This window comes from Salvelinus namaycush, chromosome 18 (genome assembly GCF_016432855.1).
Source record: "Salvelinus namaycush isolate Seneca chromosome 18, SaNama_1.0, whole genome shotgun sequence".
In the NCBI taxonomy this organism is placed as follows: domain Eukaryota; kingdom Metazoa; phylum Chordata; class Actinopteri; order Salmoniformes; family Salmonidae; genus Salvelinus; species Salvelinus namaycush.
Genome location: NC_052324.1, coordinates 15,625,281 through 15,641,575, shown reverse-complemented (window position 1 = coordinate 15,641,575; position 16,295 = coordinate 15,625,281). Strand labels below are relative to the sequence as shown.

Sequence of the window (16,295 nt, the reverse complement as noted above, 5' to 3'; positions counted from 1 at the left end):
TGAATCAGTGTTTCTTTGTACAGTTTATATAGCAACATATAACCCAGTATGGTATTCCAATCAATGTATTGTGTTCATTCACTATATTTATATAGTTTTCAAGATGGGGTGTACCAAACAATGTAAAGGCAATGTGTAAAGACTTTAAAAGGGTTAAATGATCAGTATCATGTTTGATATTTAGAATGCTGCTTGTGAGTGATTATTCATTAGAATGTAACTTTGGCCCTTCTGCCATATCCTGTTAACATGCTTGTCTTCACTCATATAACAGTGTTATTACAAGCTTATTCAATGTTATTACAATTCATTCGTTGAAGCTCCTTATTAAGGAGCCCACAATGGGGAAACTAGAGCAGATAAAATCATAACATATCTCAGGGAACAACGTCTTAAAGTATTTCCATTGAATCTGCACCACTGGGTACCCAGATGAAATGCATTACATTTTTATCTGCCATGTTTGTTTTTTTCTCCTTAAAGGGATACTTTAAGGGATCCCCAGAGTCAGATGAACTCATGGATACCATTTTTATGGTTCTGCATCCAGTATGAGGGAAGTTAGAGGTAGTTTCACGAGCCAATGCTAAGTACCGTTAGCTCAATGAATGGAACTCAATGGCAACAACTAGCATGCCAGCTGTTACCATAGATTTCCAGTCATTGCGCTGATTCAGAAGGGTTGGGTTAAATGCGAAAGACACATTTTAGGTGAAGGCATTCAGTTGTACTACTGACTAGGTATCCCCCTTTCCCTAATGCTAGTTAGAAGTTGCGCTAACGCTAGTTAGCAACTTCCTTCAAACTGCACACAGAGATATAAAATGGTATCCACGAGTTCATCTGACTCTGGGGAAGTAGATGAAGGGTTTCATTGCCAAGATCCCGAAGTATCCCTTTAAATCTTTTGAAAAACCTCTCTCTTCTGCTTTTCTTACTTGAACTACCTGTGACAAATGTGATCCATATGTGTTAAACGCATGTTTAGAATATGTTAGGACTTGAAACCAAATAAATGTGAACGTTATGCAACTGTGCAATTGTTGTCATGTCTATTATTATTTAACAGTGTGAAGAGTCTCTATGCTTCCCTTTTGTTTCATGCTTATTTGCTATAAAAAAATAACTGTTGCTATCTGATCATTCTATCTGATAGTATTAATCTTACCAAGACATGTACGTCTAGGGTGTAAGGGACACACTCTTTCTCTGTCATTTGAAGCCCGTCAGCAGATTTTGGATGGGCCTAATCTGTGTGTCCCTGACCCATCCAGCCTAATTTGTTTTGCAGACTGAGAAAGCCTATCATTCACACACACACACAAAAACAAACCGTTCCTGCATTAGAGAGAGAAAGATCTGTATCTAGACAACATGAATTATGATCATCTACATTTAGGGTGTAAATAAAATGCAGGACCAGGGACAGGACCACAGTATACTGCACCTTCGGTAGAACCTGAATGCTAAAGCTGAATGGAACTGCAATGCATATTGAAATGTAAAGCAATGAATCTCAATGTCGTCCTTAATATAGTCAAAGAAGAGGAGGAGATCGAGGCCAAACACACGATCGACAGTGACATTGTCCTGTTTAGGTTATCTGGAGATTGATCAGTGGAGCTGCTGCTGCATCATGTCTGTGATCCGGCCCAGGAGTGGTCCATTGGCAGAGGAGGGCCTACTTATCTGCTCAAGGTTGAGCGAGGCGAGGGGATTTTGACAGGCTGTTCTAACGGCAGCCCCTCTTCTCTCCCCTGACAGGATCCCCTCCTTCACTGACTGACCTCCACTCTCAGGCCCACTCAAGGCTGAAGGTGTGGAGTCCCTTTCAATGCAGATGTATCATGCAGGGATAACAAAGGTTATGAAGGGGAAAATGTATCCTGTGCATGGATTGTGTTGAATATGATGGTGTATACCTGACATAATAGCAAATCCTATCAATACCACTATTTACATCTACCACTCACAATAGAGAAATAGGCCATACCATGACAAATGCAGTATACACAATTCAATGCATTATGATAACACTATAAAAGTCACAAAATCAATAACATTGTCAAGACCAAAATATTCAGAACCAAATATGGTTATAGTATGTGTTGTGCAGCTCCCAGTCAGGACAGAGTTGAGAGATCTTAATTGCAGGCCCTGGCAGTGTTAGGTTTTGGTTGGCCCACCATAGCGGGAGCTGCCCTTTAGAAATGCCACCCTCTGAGCCAGGTTCTCTTATCAGAACTAAAAGTCCAATATCCTATCTCTTTGATAAGAGCCAGTGGTTTGATCAACACAGAGTTGGAGCTGAGATAGAAGAGCACAGTACCACAGACTTAGGGGAGGATTGCTGCTTTGATTAAGATGTAAAGACAATCTAGAGGAAATGACACGTCTTTACTTGTCTTGCCAGGGGGTTTCATCATAACAAGCCTTTGGGATTCACGCACATATTCCTCCAACTGCTCTATCATCTGTTCATTTTGTTCGCTCAGTACCTTGACGATGTCTGCTTTTACAGGGATGTGACTTTGTTGGTAGCAGTGGTGGCGTTGGTGTTTAATGGAACTAGCCCCATGACACCTGCCTGTGCTTTAGGTTGAGCCCATTTACGTTACTCTTGGAGACATGTCAAGGCTAGGCCTGACCCCCTCACCAACATGAGAGAGATACAAGTGAAGAGAGAGAGAGGGGGATTGTAACGTCCTGACCAGAGTTCTTATGTGTTTTGCTTATTTAGTGTTGGTCAGGACGTGAGCTGGGTGGGAATTCTATGTTGTGTGTCTAGTTTGTCTGTTTCTGTGTCCAGCCTAATATGGTTCTCAATCAGAGGCAGCTGTCAATCGTTGTCCCTGATTGAGAATCATATATAGGAGGCTTGCTTTGTGTTGGGATTTTGTGGGTGATTGTTTCCTGTCTCTGTGTTTTGTCTGCACCAGATAGGGCTGTCTCGGTTTTCACATTTGTTATTTTGTTACTTGTATTAGTGTTACCGTTTATTCGTCTAATTAAACATGTTGAACACTAGCCGCGCTGCATTTTGGTCCTCTCCTTCACCTATGGAAGAAAACCGCGGACAGAATCACCCACCAAACTCGGACCAAGCAGCGTGGAAACAGGCAGCAGCGACAGCAGCAGCGGTACCAGGAGGAATGGACATGGGAGAAAATTCTGGACGGAAAAGGGCCCTGGGCAGAGCCAGAGGAGTGTCGCCGCCCCAAAGCGGAGCTGGAGGCAGCAAAAGCGGAGAGGCGGCATTATGAGGCGCTAGCAAGGCAGAGCGGCTGGAAGCCCGAGAGGCTCACCCAAACATTTATTGGGGGGGGAGGGCTAAAGGGGAGTGTGGCGAAGTCAGGTAGGAGACCTGCGCCAACTTCCCGGGCTTACCGTGGAGAGCGAGAGTACGGGCAGACACCGTGTTGTGCGGAAGAGCGCACGGAGTCTCCTGTATGTGTGCTTAGCCCGGTGCGGGTTATTCCACCTCCCCGCACTAGCCGGGCTAGAGTGAGCATTGAGCCAAGTGCCATGAAGCCGGCTCAACATATCTGGCCTCCAGTACGTCTCCTCGGGCCGGTGTACATGGCACCAGCCTTACAAATGGTGTCCCCGGTTCGCCAGCATAGCCCAGTGCGGGCTATTCCACCTCGCCGCACTGGCAGGGCTACGGGGACCATTCAACCAGGTAAGGTTGGGCAGGCTCGGTGCTCAAGGGAGCCAGTACGCCTGCACGGTCCGGTATATCCGGCGCCACCTCCCCTCCCCAGCCCAGTACCACCAGTGCCTACACCACGCACCAGGCTTCCTGTGCGTCTCCAGAACTCTGTTCCTCCTCCACGCACTCTTCCTATGGTGCGTGTCTCCAGCCCAGTACCTCCAGTTCCGGTACCACGCACCAGGCCTACTGTGCGCCTCAGCAGTTCAGAGTCGGCCGTCTGCCCAACGCCGCCTGCACTGCTCGTCTGCTCAACGCCGCCTGCACTGCTCGTCTGCCCAGCGCCGTCTGAGCTGCCTGCCTGCCCAGCGCCGTCTGAGCCATCCGTGTGCCCAGTGCCGTCTGAGCCATCCGTCTGCCCAGTGCCGTCTGAGCCATCCGTCTGCCCAGTGCCGTCTGAGCGATCCGTCTGCCCAGTGCCGTCTGAGCCATCCGTCTGCCCAGCGCCGTCTGAGCCATCCGTCTGTCCCGAGCCATTAGAGCCGCCCGTCTGTCCCGAGCCGTTAGAGCCGTCCGTCAGTCAGGAGCCGCTAGAGCCGTCCGTCAGTCAGGAGCTGCCAGAGCCGCCAGCCAGTCAGGAGCTGCCAGAGCCGCCAGCCAGTCAGGAGCTGCCAGAGCCGCCAGCCAGTCAGGAGCTGCCAGAGCCGCCAGCCAGTCAGGAGCTGCCAGAGCCGCCAGCCAGTCAGGAGCTGCCAGAGCCGCCTTCCAGTCATGAGCTGCCTTCCAGTCATGAGCTGCCCTCCAGTCATGAGCTGCCCTCCAGTCATGAGCTGCCTTCCAGTCATGAGCTGTCCTCCAGTCATGAGCTGTCCTCCAGTCATGAGCTGCCACTCAGTCCGGAGCTGCCACTCAGTCCGGAGCTGCCACTCAGTCCGGAGCTGCCATTCAGTCCGGAGCTGCCATTAGTCCGGAGCTGCCCTTCAGTCCAGAGCTGCCTCTCTGTCCGGAGCTGCTTTTCAGTCCGGAGTTGCCCCTCTGTCGTGAGCTACCTCTCTGTCTTGAGCTACCTCTCTGTCTTGAGCTACCTCTCTGTCCTGAGCTACCTCTCTGTCCTGAGCTATCTCCTCTATCTAGGGGGGGCCTTGGTGAAGGTTCCTAGACCAAGGTCGGGGGCGAGGGTCGCCACTCAAAGGACGCTAAGGAGGGGGACAAAGACAGTGGTAGAGTGGTGTCCTCGTCCTGCGCCGGAGCCGCCACCGCGGACAGATGCCCACCCAGACCCTCCTCTTGAGTTTTAGGGGTGCGTTCGGAGTCCGCACCTCAGGAGGGGGGTACTGTAACGTCCTGACCATAGTTCTTATGTGTTTTGCTTGTTTAGTGTTGGTCAGGACGTGAGCTGGGTGGGAATTCTATGTTGTGTGTCTAGTTTGTCTGTTTCTGTGTCCAGCCTAATATGGTTCTCAATCAGAGGCAGCTGTCAATCGTTGTCCCTGATTGAGAATCATATATAGGAGGCTTGTTTTGTGTTGGGATTTTGTGGGTGATTGTTTCCTGTCTCTGTGTTTTGTCTGCACCAGATAGGGCTGTCTCGGTTTTCACATTTGTTATTTTGTTACTTGTATTAGTGTTACCGTTTATTCGTCTAATTAAACATGTTGAACACTAGCCGCGCTGCATTTTGGTCCTCTCCTTCACCTATGGAAGAAAACCGTGACAGGGATGGAGAAAGTTAGGTAGGAAAAATCCTTAGAGAGGGTGGATAAAGACATAGATAGAAGAGAGAGCGAGAGAGAGAAAGAGAGATCAAAAGAGAGAGAGAGAGAGAGAGAAAGAGATCGGGATAAAGAGAGATCGAGAGAGAGAGAGAGAGAGAAAAAGAGAGAGAGCATTTCGGGAGCATGTAGCAAGGACTGTAGGGAAATGGCGTCGGCATCAGAGAAATGTGAGGGAACAAGGTTAGATCCCTCTGAAAGTGTGTCAGTTGGCGGAGGGTGAGGAATGGTGGGACTGTTATCGTAAGGCAGCGGGGCTGGAGTGCGCCAGGGTCAAGGGGAACAACATGATAGGGCTCCCCCAAGGAGAGTGGGGAGATGTGGAGAGGGGGGAGACAAGAGAGAGAGGGGGAGATGACCACACCTGGAGAAACCACGCTTCAGGAGCGTGGCAGAAAGGACACAGGCCAATAAATCCAAGTGGACACTGATAGGCCTGTACTGTCAAGGCTGAAAGACCCTTGAATCTCCATAATGATCTTCTGGTTGTTAAAGGAGCAATCTGCAGTTTAAACAATAACAAAGTTGGGCCTGGAGAAATGTAACCACTGTCAAATTCATAGACAGAGCAATGAATGCATTGACTGATCATCCATGACATTAAAATAATAATTTTAACCATGTTTTGGAGCTATGTTGCTTACAAACAATGGAGTAAAGCAAGCGTATATTTTGAGGTCTTACTGTATATGGTGTTCTTCAAGAATCAATGGGTATATAATTAATATAAAAGTTTAAAAAGTATTTTTTTTTATTAAAAAGTAAATTAAATTAAATAAATTAAAAAGTACATTTAATAAATTAAATCGATGTACCAATGCCAGATTGCCCCTTTAAAGATGTACAACAGGAACAAATGACATGTCTGTTGAGTTTATAAGGAAATAACGATCAAAAATGTATTAAAATAATTTGCATATATTTTTTAAGATATGTTTGGCCTTATAAATATACATATATTTTAAATATATATATTTGTTCTTGTCTCAAATTCTCTGTCTGGTGTCAGAGATTTATAATGGATAAAAAGCTGTAAATGCTATAATCTTACCTAATGAATACCTACCAGGCTGTTGTAACCTTGAATGTAAATGGGCTTCTGGCAGACACCAACATTTGAACATCTGCTTGTACAGTTAATCACTTCAATCTGATTCCCTTCACTAGAGCATGCTCATAAATGGAAGCAGCATTTTAATAAATGCTCATATCAAACATTGAGTGATATAACCCTGATTCTCAGGGCCAGGAAATGAAATTGAGGGAAAACGAATGAGAATTTGTTTAAAGTTTTGTATTTGCGTCTATAACACTTTGGAGGCAAAAGAGATTGAGGACTTTTAGATCTGTCTCCAAATTTTGAGAGGAGAGTTTTGGTCAAGGACAGCTCCAGGAGGTTTGCCAGGCAGTAACAGTAATATCTGTACTGTACATGTTAAAGTGGCTGTACTGTCCAGAGAGTCCATATTGACAGATCCACCTCAAACTTTCATTATAGTACACTACTCTGTACTAGACAACTGGGTTGCTCCTGTCTTTCTCATTACTGAATGTTTTGCCAAACAAACATTTATAAATGCGGTTTATGAAGATTCCTGACATGTTAAAATGTGAAGGACAGAGAATTTTTGGACTGAAGTGAAAGCAGAATAATATTCTGAAGAGAGATGTCCTACAACAATGGACTGTATAGGCCCTTTTGATGCATACCAAGTTGATACTGCATGAAATGACTTTGACTGCTATAATGGATTATCAAACCAAAATATAGGGGTATGTTTAAGTGTGTGCAAGGTTTCATTTGAGGATGACCTTGTGAGGGCATGTTTCTATTGTTGCTGAACACAAAGCTGACTTCTCAAAAGAGCACTAACAGAAACGGCTGTTAAATTTCAGTAATAAGTCAATGCCAATGAATGGTGTTAATGTATTGAGGTGCTCAATCTATGCTGTAGGCCTTGGCTTGCATCTCCCAGCTCTGAGCATCAATGAGGCTAAGCACAAATACTGAAAGGGCTGCATTGTTTTATTGGTTTCTCACAATTACTATTCAATACCGTCTCCTACTACCTTATTATTACTACTTACTTACTTACTTACTTACTAATTACTTACTTACTTACTTACTCAGTGGTGTAAAGTACTTAAGTAAAAAATACTTTTAAGTACTACTTAAGGAGCTTTTGGGGGTATCTTTACTTTACTATTTGTATTTTTGACAACTTTTTACTTTTACTTCACAACATTCCTAATGAAAATAATGTACTTTTTACTCCATACCTTTTCCCTGACACCCAAAAGTTCTTGTTACATTTTGAATGCTTAGCAGGACAGAAAATGGTCCAATTCACACACTGATCAAGAGAACATCCCTAGTCATCCCTACTGACTCTTATCTGGCGGACTCACTAAGCACAAATGTTTTGTTTGTTAATTATGTCTGAGTGTTGGAGTGTGCCCCTGGCTATCTGTGAATTTCAAAAATCAAGACAATTGTGCAGTCTGGTTTGCTTAATATAAGTAATTTGAAATGATTTATACTTTTACTTTTGATACTTAAGTATACATACTTTTAGACTTTTACTCAAGTAGTATTTTATTGGGTGACTCGCTTTTACTGTAGTCATTTTCTATTAAGGTATCTTTACTTTTACTAGAGTATGTCATTTGGATACTTTTTCCACCACTGTACTTACTACTACTACTTACTTAGTACTTACTTCCTATAATAATTAATAACTAATACAATCCCCAATGCTGACAGTAGGCCTGCTGTGCATGCTTCAACCACTACTGAAAGAGTGTTTGGTTTTGTAGTCCTTGGTAGTTTATATGCATCAAGATGGTAGTCTATATACATAGAGTAGACCACCAGAGGGCATAACTCCAAAATAGTCATTACAGATACACATGTTCATTTTGTCCATCACATTTCATCAAACCCATGTCTATTGTAAATGTAATTAATATGGATATATGAAAGTCTTTGAGGGAAAAAATAGTTTAGTTCCAAAGTAATTCTAGCTCTTAGTGAAGTGTTTGTGGTTTTAATCTTTGACCTTGTGGGAAGACACTGGCTGCAATCCCTTGCACGTTTGCTTTCTTAAGATGCTATTGTAGTTTGACCATCTTTGTTCCTCCTCCAAGTGTTTTGTTTGGTTTAGTTTGTGCAGTACCCTTACCCCAAGGACAGACGGAAGACACTGACATATGTATTGAGCCAGGGGTTATCGTATTGTTCATGCTTTCTTTGTGATTTGTTATTGGCAAGTAGAAATGTAGTCTCTCCATATACGTATATTCTTCTTCGAATGCAGTCTCCATTTTCTTCTGAGAAAGCAGTCTCCTTACACTTTCTTCTGTATCGTTCAGATAGCTCCTCTTTGAGGCACAATTGATCCAATCAATAACTGGTAACGGTTGTTACACCTGGGTGAGATGGCTACACATAAACTGACGTTCCACGTGTTACATCCAGTCAGTCTGTTCTACTGTAATTCCATCCTTGTCTGAACCATCAGCATGTATTTTCTATTGCATAATTATATAATGAATACATTCGATTAAATGTTCACAGAAAATAATACTTACTTTTTTAATGACTTTTTTTGGTGACATATTTACTCTTCTTTTTTTTTCTTTTTTAGATGTGTTACATGTAAAAGAGATTAGCATAAATGCACTTTCACCTATAAAGCAATTGTTTTCCTATCATTTTTTTATCCCAGAGATTCTGCTGTTTTAACAGAAAATAGCTGAAGAGGGCACAATGAGCAAAATATAAATGATGAAGTCAAAACAATATCCCAGTCCCAATCCTGCTCTTTATTTATTGTTCTAATATATCTCAGAGACAGAGACAGAGTGCTTCTGATGCTGGGGTACCGTTGACCTGTAGCCACAGCACACTTGCAAAACAAAAGAGTGCTGGAGACAAACATTAGATAGGCCATATTTCTGCGATTCATTGACAAGAGGCCTAGCCTGGTGTCTGCCTCTGCAGGCCCTCTTCCTCCTCCTCACCCTGTCCTGACAGTGGGCTCAATGTTTGTTTTCTGCCTCTTAGATATAATAATAGGATGTGTTGATAGCCTAATCAGGGACCTTGTTTTGCCTAAACTGAGACCTTGGAGGGTCACTGCCCCATCCTAAGATCCTTCACTGCAGTGGGCTCAGGGCACTATAGGATACATACAACAGGGAGTGTAGGATAGATGTCTCATTAGTCTTAGTCTCATAGAGCTAATGCCTCTATTACAGTTACAGTTAATGCTGCTGGTGCAATAACAACCAATTAGAGTTTTTTTTCATTCCGTCTTTGCAACGGTGAACCGTATGTGAATAGTGTAATTCAAATGTAATATTTTAATCTCCTGCTTTGCACCACCTCATAGGATAATAATCATGTCCACAACCTGCAAACAATGGGTAGAATGGAGAATGAAGCATATGTTTATCATGATTCATGAACAGGAATTCCAAAAGACATACCTTGTGGGTTTTGTATTTCTCCAGCTATGCAGACCAATTGATACAACTAGAATGACTAGATAACCAAATGCCTGGTTATGGTGGTGAATGGTGGTGAAACTTGCAATGTTTCACCACAAACGCTATGAGCTTTTACACATTCAAATAAGAGGTTGACTCGATCTTGGCCTTCATGTCATTAAAATAGACAGGCACTTGAGCACAATATCTTAAAGGTTCAATACAGCCATTTTATCTCAATATCAAGTCATTTCTGGGTAACAATTAAGTACCTTAATGTAATTTTCTTCAATTACAATGGTAAAAAAGAACCCAACATTTCTCAAGCAAGATTTTTTCTAGAACTGTTTGGGAGTGGTCTGAGTGAGGGGCCTAATTGGACGAGCCTAATGAGAGGGATATGTAACCTCATAGTGTGGAAATCTATACAAAACAAAGGTAAATTACATTTTGGACAGCACTGGGCCTTTAAGAATATAGCATCTCTATACAATATCTCCCCTCACCGAACCGATGTTCTAAATCCACATTATAAACTGGGTGGTTCGAGCCCTGAATGCTGATTGGCTGAAAGCCGTGGTATATGTTTGTAACCACTTTATAATAGCAATTAAGGCACCTCGGGAAATCCAGTCACTCCGCGTTGCGCCGTGCGTAAGAACAGCCCTTAGCCATGATATATTGGCCATATACCACACCCCCGCATGCCTTATTGCTTAATTATACAACGGGTGGGTCTAATCCTGAATTCTGATTGTTTAAAACTGCATTCCAGCCGGTGTCTATTCCACAAGTTACCACCAGGCTAAATCTATGACATTAAAATGCCTATTTACTCTGTTCCATCTGACTGCGCAATCCACTGGCTCATCAGTGCAGCCAAGCAATTTATAAACTTGATCTCCACTATGAAAAGCATCTAGACATTATCTCACATTTCTTTAAGACTAACATTTAGTTTTCAACAGCGGAAGATGTGTATAAACTTTGCTGTCTGTCTCTCCGACATTGGCAACATTGTTTCAATATTCAAATTTGTTCATGGCTCTCATGAGGACCGACACAGGAAAGGAAGACCCAGAGTTACCTCTGCTGCAGAGGATACGTTCATTAGAGTTACCAGCCTCAGAAATTGCATCCCAAATAAATTCTTCACATAGTTGAAGTAACAGACACATCTCAACATCAACTGTTCAGAGGAGACTTGTGTGAAAAATATCCAGCTGTCCCATAGCAATGAACATGTTGGGAGTCAGGACTAGACAGACAGGCACACAGCGTTTCTCAGCCAATCGAAATCATGAATCAACTTGAAAAAATGTCAAACGAAACGAAGTGCAGCTAGTTTGCATTCTTTCCAGCTTCAGTTTGAAGTGATTGTGTTAGCTATGTTGTTGGCTTGCTCCTCTGAACAACAGTGTCAGAGAGAGCCGAACAGATAGAATGAACCGAACAGATAGAATGAACCGAACAGACAGAATGAGCCGAACAGATAGAATGAACCGAACAGACAGAATGAACCGAACAGATAGAATGAACCGAACAGACAGAATGAACCGAACAGACAGAATGAACCGAACAGATAGAATGACCCGAACAGATAGAATGAACCGAACAGATAGAATGAATCCAGCCGGCTTAGGTAGCAACCCTCAATTTGTGTTGGCACTATATCTTGTGGAAGGATTAAATAATATTAATAAATTCATCAAAATAACGTTTTTAATGAAAATATGTCAATCATTATTTGAATATGTTGGTAACCCGTTGTACAAAAGTGATAATGTACTCGAAGCCGGTGTTATTGTCATGGTTTGCCAGCCCTCGACTACCTCTTGGGCCTACCAACACCCATGCCAATATATCCTCCTGACACCGGCTTCTCAGGCATGATCACTTAATTGTACACACCACTCTGATTAACACAGAACATACTGTATACAGAAGTGGTTATTTCAGACCTAATACAACTGCAGATGTATTTCTTAGAACTCAAGAAAAATACAGAGTTTTATTAATTTGACTAGGCTACGGTGGTGGCAACAATATAATTGAATATGGACTCAGGTAATTATCATTCCTGATTGTGTAAATGTACAATGTTTGGTTAAACCACTAAGTTCAAGTTCTCCCTTGGAGTTTATCCTCAGGAATTGTAGATAGATGGTAGCGGTTCAGATGATTATGTGTGCCTCTATGGTCACTGAGGGGCTTGCATTACACAGTGCATTGACCTACTGTCATTAGATTTCTGAAGTATATTAATGACATATTTTCTACAATTGTAAGGCGAGTATGCCAGTTTCACAGTAATAAAACATTCATAATTACATTAGCTGATGGAACTGCCATACACAGTGCTCAAGGATAGACAATACAATATGGATTGTTTGAAATATGTCCATTTTCTGGCATATGATACTGATGAGGTTGAGGACACTGATAGCCCCGTACGATACACTGTGTCTGTATGTGTGCATCTCAGTTATTATATTGCTTGGATTGTGAAAAAAGGGCGCATCGTCGTATCCGTAGTCATCACATGACATGTCGATGACCAATAAGAACTTTAGTAACTTTTTTGCTATTTAATAAAGAAGGAAGAGCAAAGACAAAGCTGGAAATGACTGCAGTTATTCGTGGAGATCCCCATTTTCCTAAATCATCTGTTTTTAGGCTAAGTATTTGTTTTCTATATTCGGATTTTATAGGCTATCCAAAGTGGCCAAAGTTTTGCAGCATCTTATTTAAGGTTTTATTATCGTCGACGTCTGGCCTACCTCATAGGTAATCAAATGTTGGGAGAAAAGGCACAAGGTAAGTCTAATAATCCGCTAGTTGAATCTGTACAATTGTCTTAAATTTAGGATATGCCAACATTAACTTTGTAAACCCACAGATAGGCGTATGCAATATTTTATACATATAGCAATATGCCTCTAATGTTTTGTTGTAGCAAGCCCATTTCGAATAGCCTATTTAAAGTCATTAAGAATGAGATTTAAATTTTCATAAAGAAATTCTGTCTGCACTTCCCATATTTGTGGCTAGTCCGTAAAGCATAATGCATCCTGACAAATGTTATATAAACCTTATGCATGCCTTCAGTAGGCGATCTGAGAAATAAGCTATTCAAACGTATTTATCCTTGAACACTTTTATTTTTTGTTTGTTTGGCTTTTTTCATGTCTCAGTAAGAAAAAGAAGAAAAATATTACGCTAGCTACCTAGTTTGGCGCATTTGAAATCAAAGTGGTACAAAATGAAACGCTTCCTCTCCACATCTGAACTTGAGGTATAGAGTAGGCAAATAGATTTGCATAATTGCCAGAGCGGCAAATAGAGTCAGTGTGAATCAGTGAATCTAATTTAATTCTACAAAATAGCTTATACCCAAACAAAATAATTACGCCTACTTATCGAATATAACCTAATCTTCCTATTTTGTAATTAATAATTATAAAAAGATAGTTAATAGACTAATAGACTAACTCTCCTTGTTTAAATGTATTGTTGAAACAGCCTTGAAATATAATTAAGTCATATGCAAAGGGTCTGCGTTTCCTTTTCTAAATCTACCTAGCATATATCTAAGGCCTATTGATGTGAAAGTATACGTCTATCATTTGAAGCGTAGGCTATAGGCCTACTCATTTCTTGTAAAAAACAATATTGCTGTTCACATCAATATGGCCTAATTTATTCACAGAATTAAAATTAATAACGAAAACTGAAACGACTGATGATTATGATAGTAGTAATATCAATAACAACAAAAAACATGAATAATAACAGTAATTGTAATAACGATCGATAAAGCCTAACAATGCTACATAATGTGAATATAAATATTATTAATATTAATAATCATACTAATACGATTAATAAGAAAATACTACTAATAATAGGCCTACTAATAATATTAATAGTTATGGCTAATATCACCTTCGGTCATCCTCTGTTCCTTTTTGATGGTTCACGGCGTTCTCCTTCAGATTTGACATCTCTAACCGTTTATTATGTTGCAAGAAAGAGTACACCGTACCGCTTAGGTTGTTTCCTAAATATAGGTGGTCGCATCCACCGCTCATTGACCAATCTCCCAATAGAAGAGCCTTGAGTACAGGACCTGTGCGCGTGTCGAAGGCTATGCGTGCGAGGCGTATAAAGACAGAAGACTACTGAAGCTGAAGCGCGCGTGGCCGTGTTGTGTGTTTGGATTATAAAACGCGTTATTCTATCCTGGTTTGGGGCATTTCATGATTAATAGGATTAAGCACTTGGAAGAAGGGGACAATCAAGGTATCCATCTATGCGTCTTATATTTGGTGTCTTTTGGGCTCAATGAATCTGTCTAATCATGTGCCTGTTTAATTTTAGGATAATACTGGTTGCCCCTAATAGACGTAACATAAAAATTAAATTGAATTAAATTGGATTTGTATAAACTATTAATATGAAAATGGTATGTAGGCTCGCATACTGTATGGAATCATCGGTCTTATTTTTGTGAAATAGACTAAAACTATTGCCAATCAGCTCTCATAAAAATGCGAATTTCACTAGATCAACTATTTATCATGTTCAATGTGGAAATCAATAAACTTATGCATTCTTCCCCTATGTGCATTATGATTTGTCAACCCATATTAAGATCATAATTATCATTAGCCAAACTTGTTTTTGTTAGGTTTTAGGACTATTGGAATTAAGTTTGATTTAAAACAGACATTTTTGTCACAACTGCTATGCATCCTGCAATTTCGTCCTGCATTTTACAATGTGTAATGGGCAGTAAATGCATTCGATTAAGAAACGGTACATTATTTGAATTAATTGATTAATGACATCCCTGCGTCACCGTTTTCCTTGACCCTTGATTTTATTCGCTAACTAGGCGTCCCTTTGAAAGTAATGGACTACACCTATGATGCCGATTTGGAAGAATTGTGTCCTGTTTGTGGAGATAAGGTCTCAGGATACCACTATGGACTCCTTACATGTGAAAGTTGTAAGGTATTTTCATTTGGAATTACTCATTATTTATAATGTCCTTTCCCCCCCTTGTGTTTGTGGGTATTGTGGCCCGTCAACCTAATGTAGATATTTTCTCCAGGGCTTCTTCAAGAGGACAGTCCAGAATAATAAGAGGTACACTTGTGCAGAAAACCAGGAGTGTAAAATAGACAAAACACAGCGGAAGAGATGTCCCTTCTGCCGATTCCAGAAATGCCTCAATGTTGGCATGAGATTAGAAGGTATGGTTCTCCTCATCATTTTACCCCTTAATTTGACGTTATCAGTGAGAGCATTTCAACATTATTGTCCAGAAGAAATATGCCCTTAATGTTGTGGCATATTTTTCCATATGCAAATCAAATCACATTTTATGACTGTAGATCTATTTGCATTTTTTTATTTTTATAATTTCCTATTCATCTAAAATATGTAAATTTCTTCTTTATGGTCAGTAGGCCTACACTAAAAATAAAAGGTATCTGGAGCATACTAGGGGTTCTTCAAATTGAAACTGTGGGGAACCTCTATAAGTTCTTCCAAGAACCCCATTTAATGGATCCTCAAATAACCCTTTGAAGAACCTTTTGGGGTACATTTCTGAACTATCCCCCCTTCCCTATTATTATTATTAATAAGAATATACATTTAATATATTATTATTATTAATAATAATATAATAACACACTTTTTTGTTGTCAGTCTTTATTTCGATTTTAGTGGCAAAGCAGAATAAAAATATCAAAATATGATGTAAACTCCGAGCAGAGCCCCAAGTTCAATGGGCATACCCTCTGGCATGTTGATGTTCATGTGTTGATATTCTGTGTATCCATAGTCAGAATGATTTTGCAGTGCATGGTGATCGAACAGGTTTCCTGTTATATTCATCAGAGGTGTAGGGAGAGTGAAGTCTGTGAATCCAAAACATTGTAATTATACAGAGGATTAACAAAACATGCACATGACAGTATTCACCTTGGCTTTTGTGGTAAATGTGAATGAAAAAAACTTTTTGATAATGTTTTTAACACACATACCTTGTCCATAATGTAGAGGCCTATGGGATTTTCATTGTATAACATACCAATACCAATTGATATTCCTTTGTACACTACCGGTCAAAAGTTTAAGAACACCTACTCATTCAAGGGTTTTTCTTAATTGTTACTATTTTCTACATTGTAGAATAATAGTGGAGACATCAAAACTATGAAATAACACCTATGGAATAATTTAGTAACCAAAAAAGTGTTAAACAAATCAAAATATATTTTATATTTGAGGTTCCTCAAATAGCCACCCTTTGCCTTGATGACAGCTTTGCACACTCTTGGCATTCTCTCAACCAGCTTCATAAGGTA

The 16,295-nt window shown here is 40.9% G+C and overlaps 1 protein-coding gene across 2 annotated transcripts in view; it reads left to right on the top strand.

The window, feature by feature from the left end:
- The first annotated feature begins 11,157 nt into the window (after positions 1-11,157).
- Positions 11,158-16,295, top strand: part of LOC120062707 (nuclear receptor subfamily 5 group A member 2-like) — a 30,424-nt gene continuing 25,286 nt past the window's right edge. The window contains exons 1-3 of one of the 2 annotated variants that reach the window (XM_039012768.1): positions 11,158-11,185; positions 14,828-14,931; positions 15,032-15,173. In XM_039012768.1, the coding sequence (XP_038868696.1) occupies positions 11,158-11,185; positions 14,828-14,931; positions 15,032-15,173 (274 nt within the window). Of the gene's footprint in view, positions 11,186-12,710; positions 12,733-14,812; positions 14,932-15,031; positions 15,174-16,295 lie in introns of those variants that run through there. The other variant, XM_039012767.1, reaches the window with a different exon arrangement.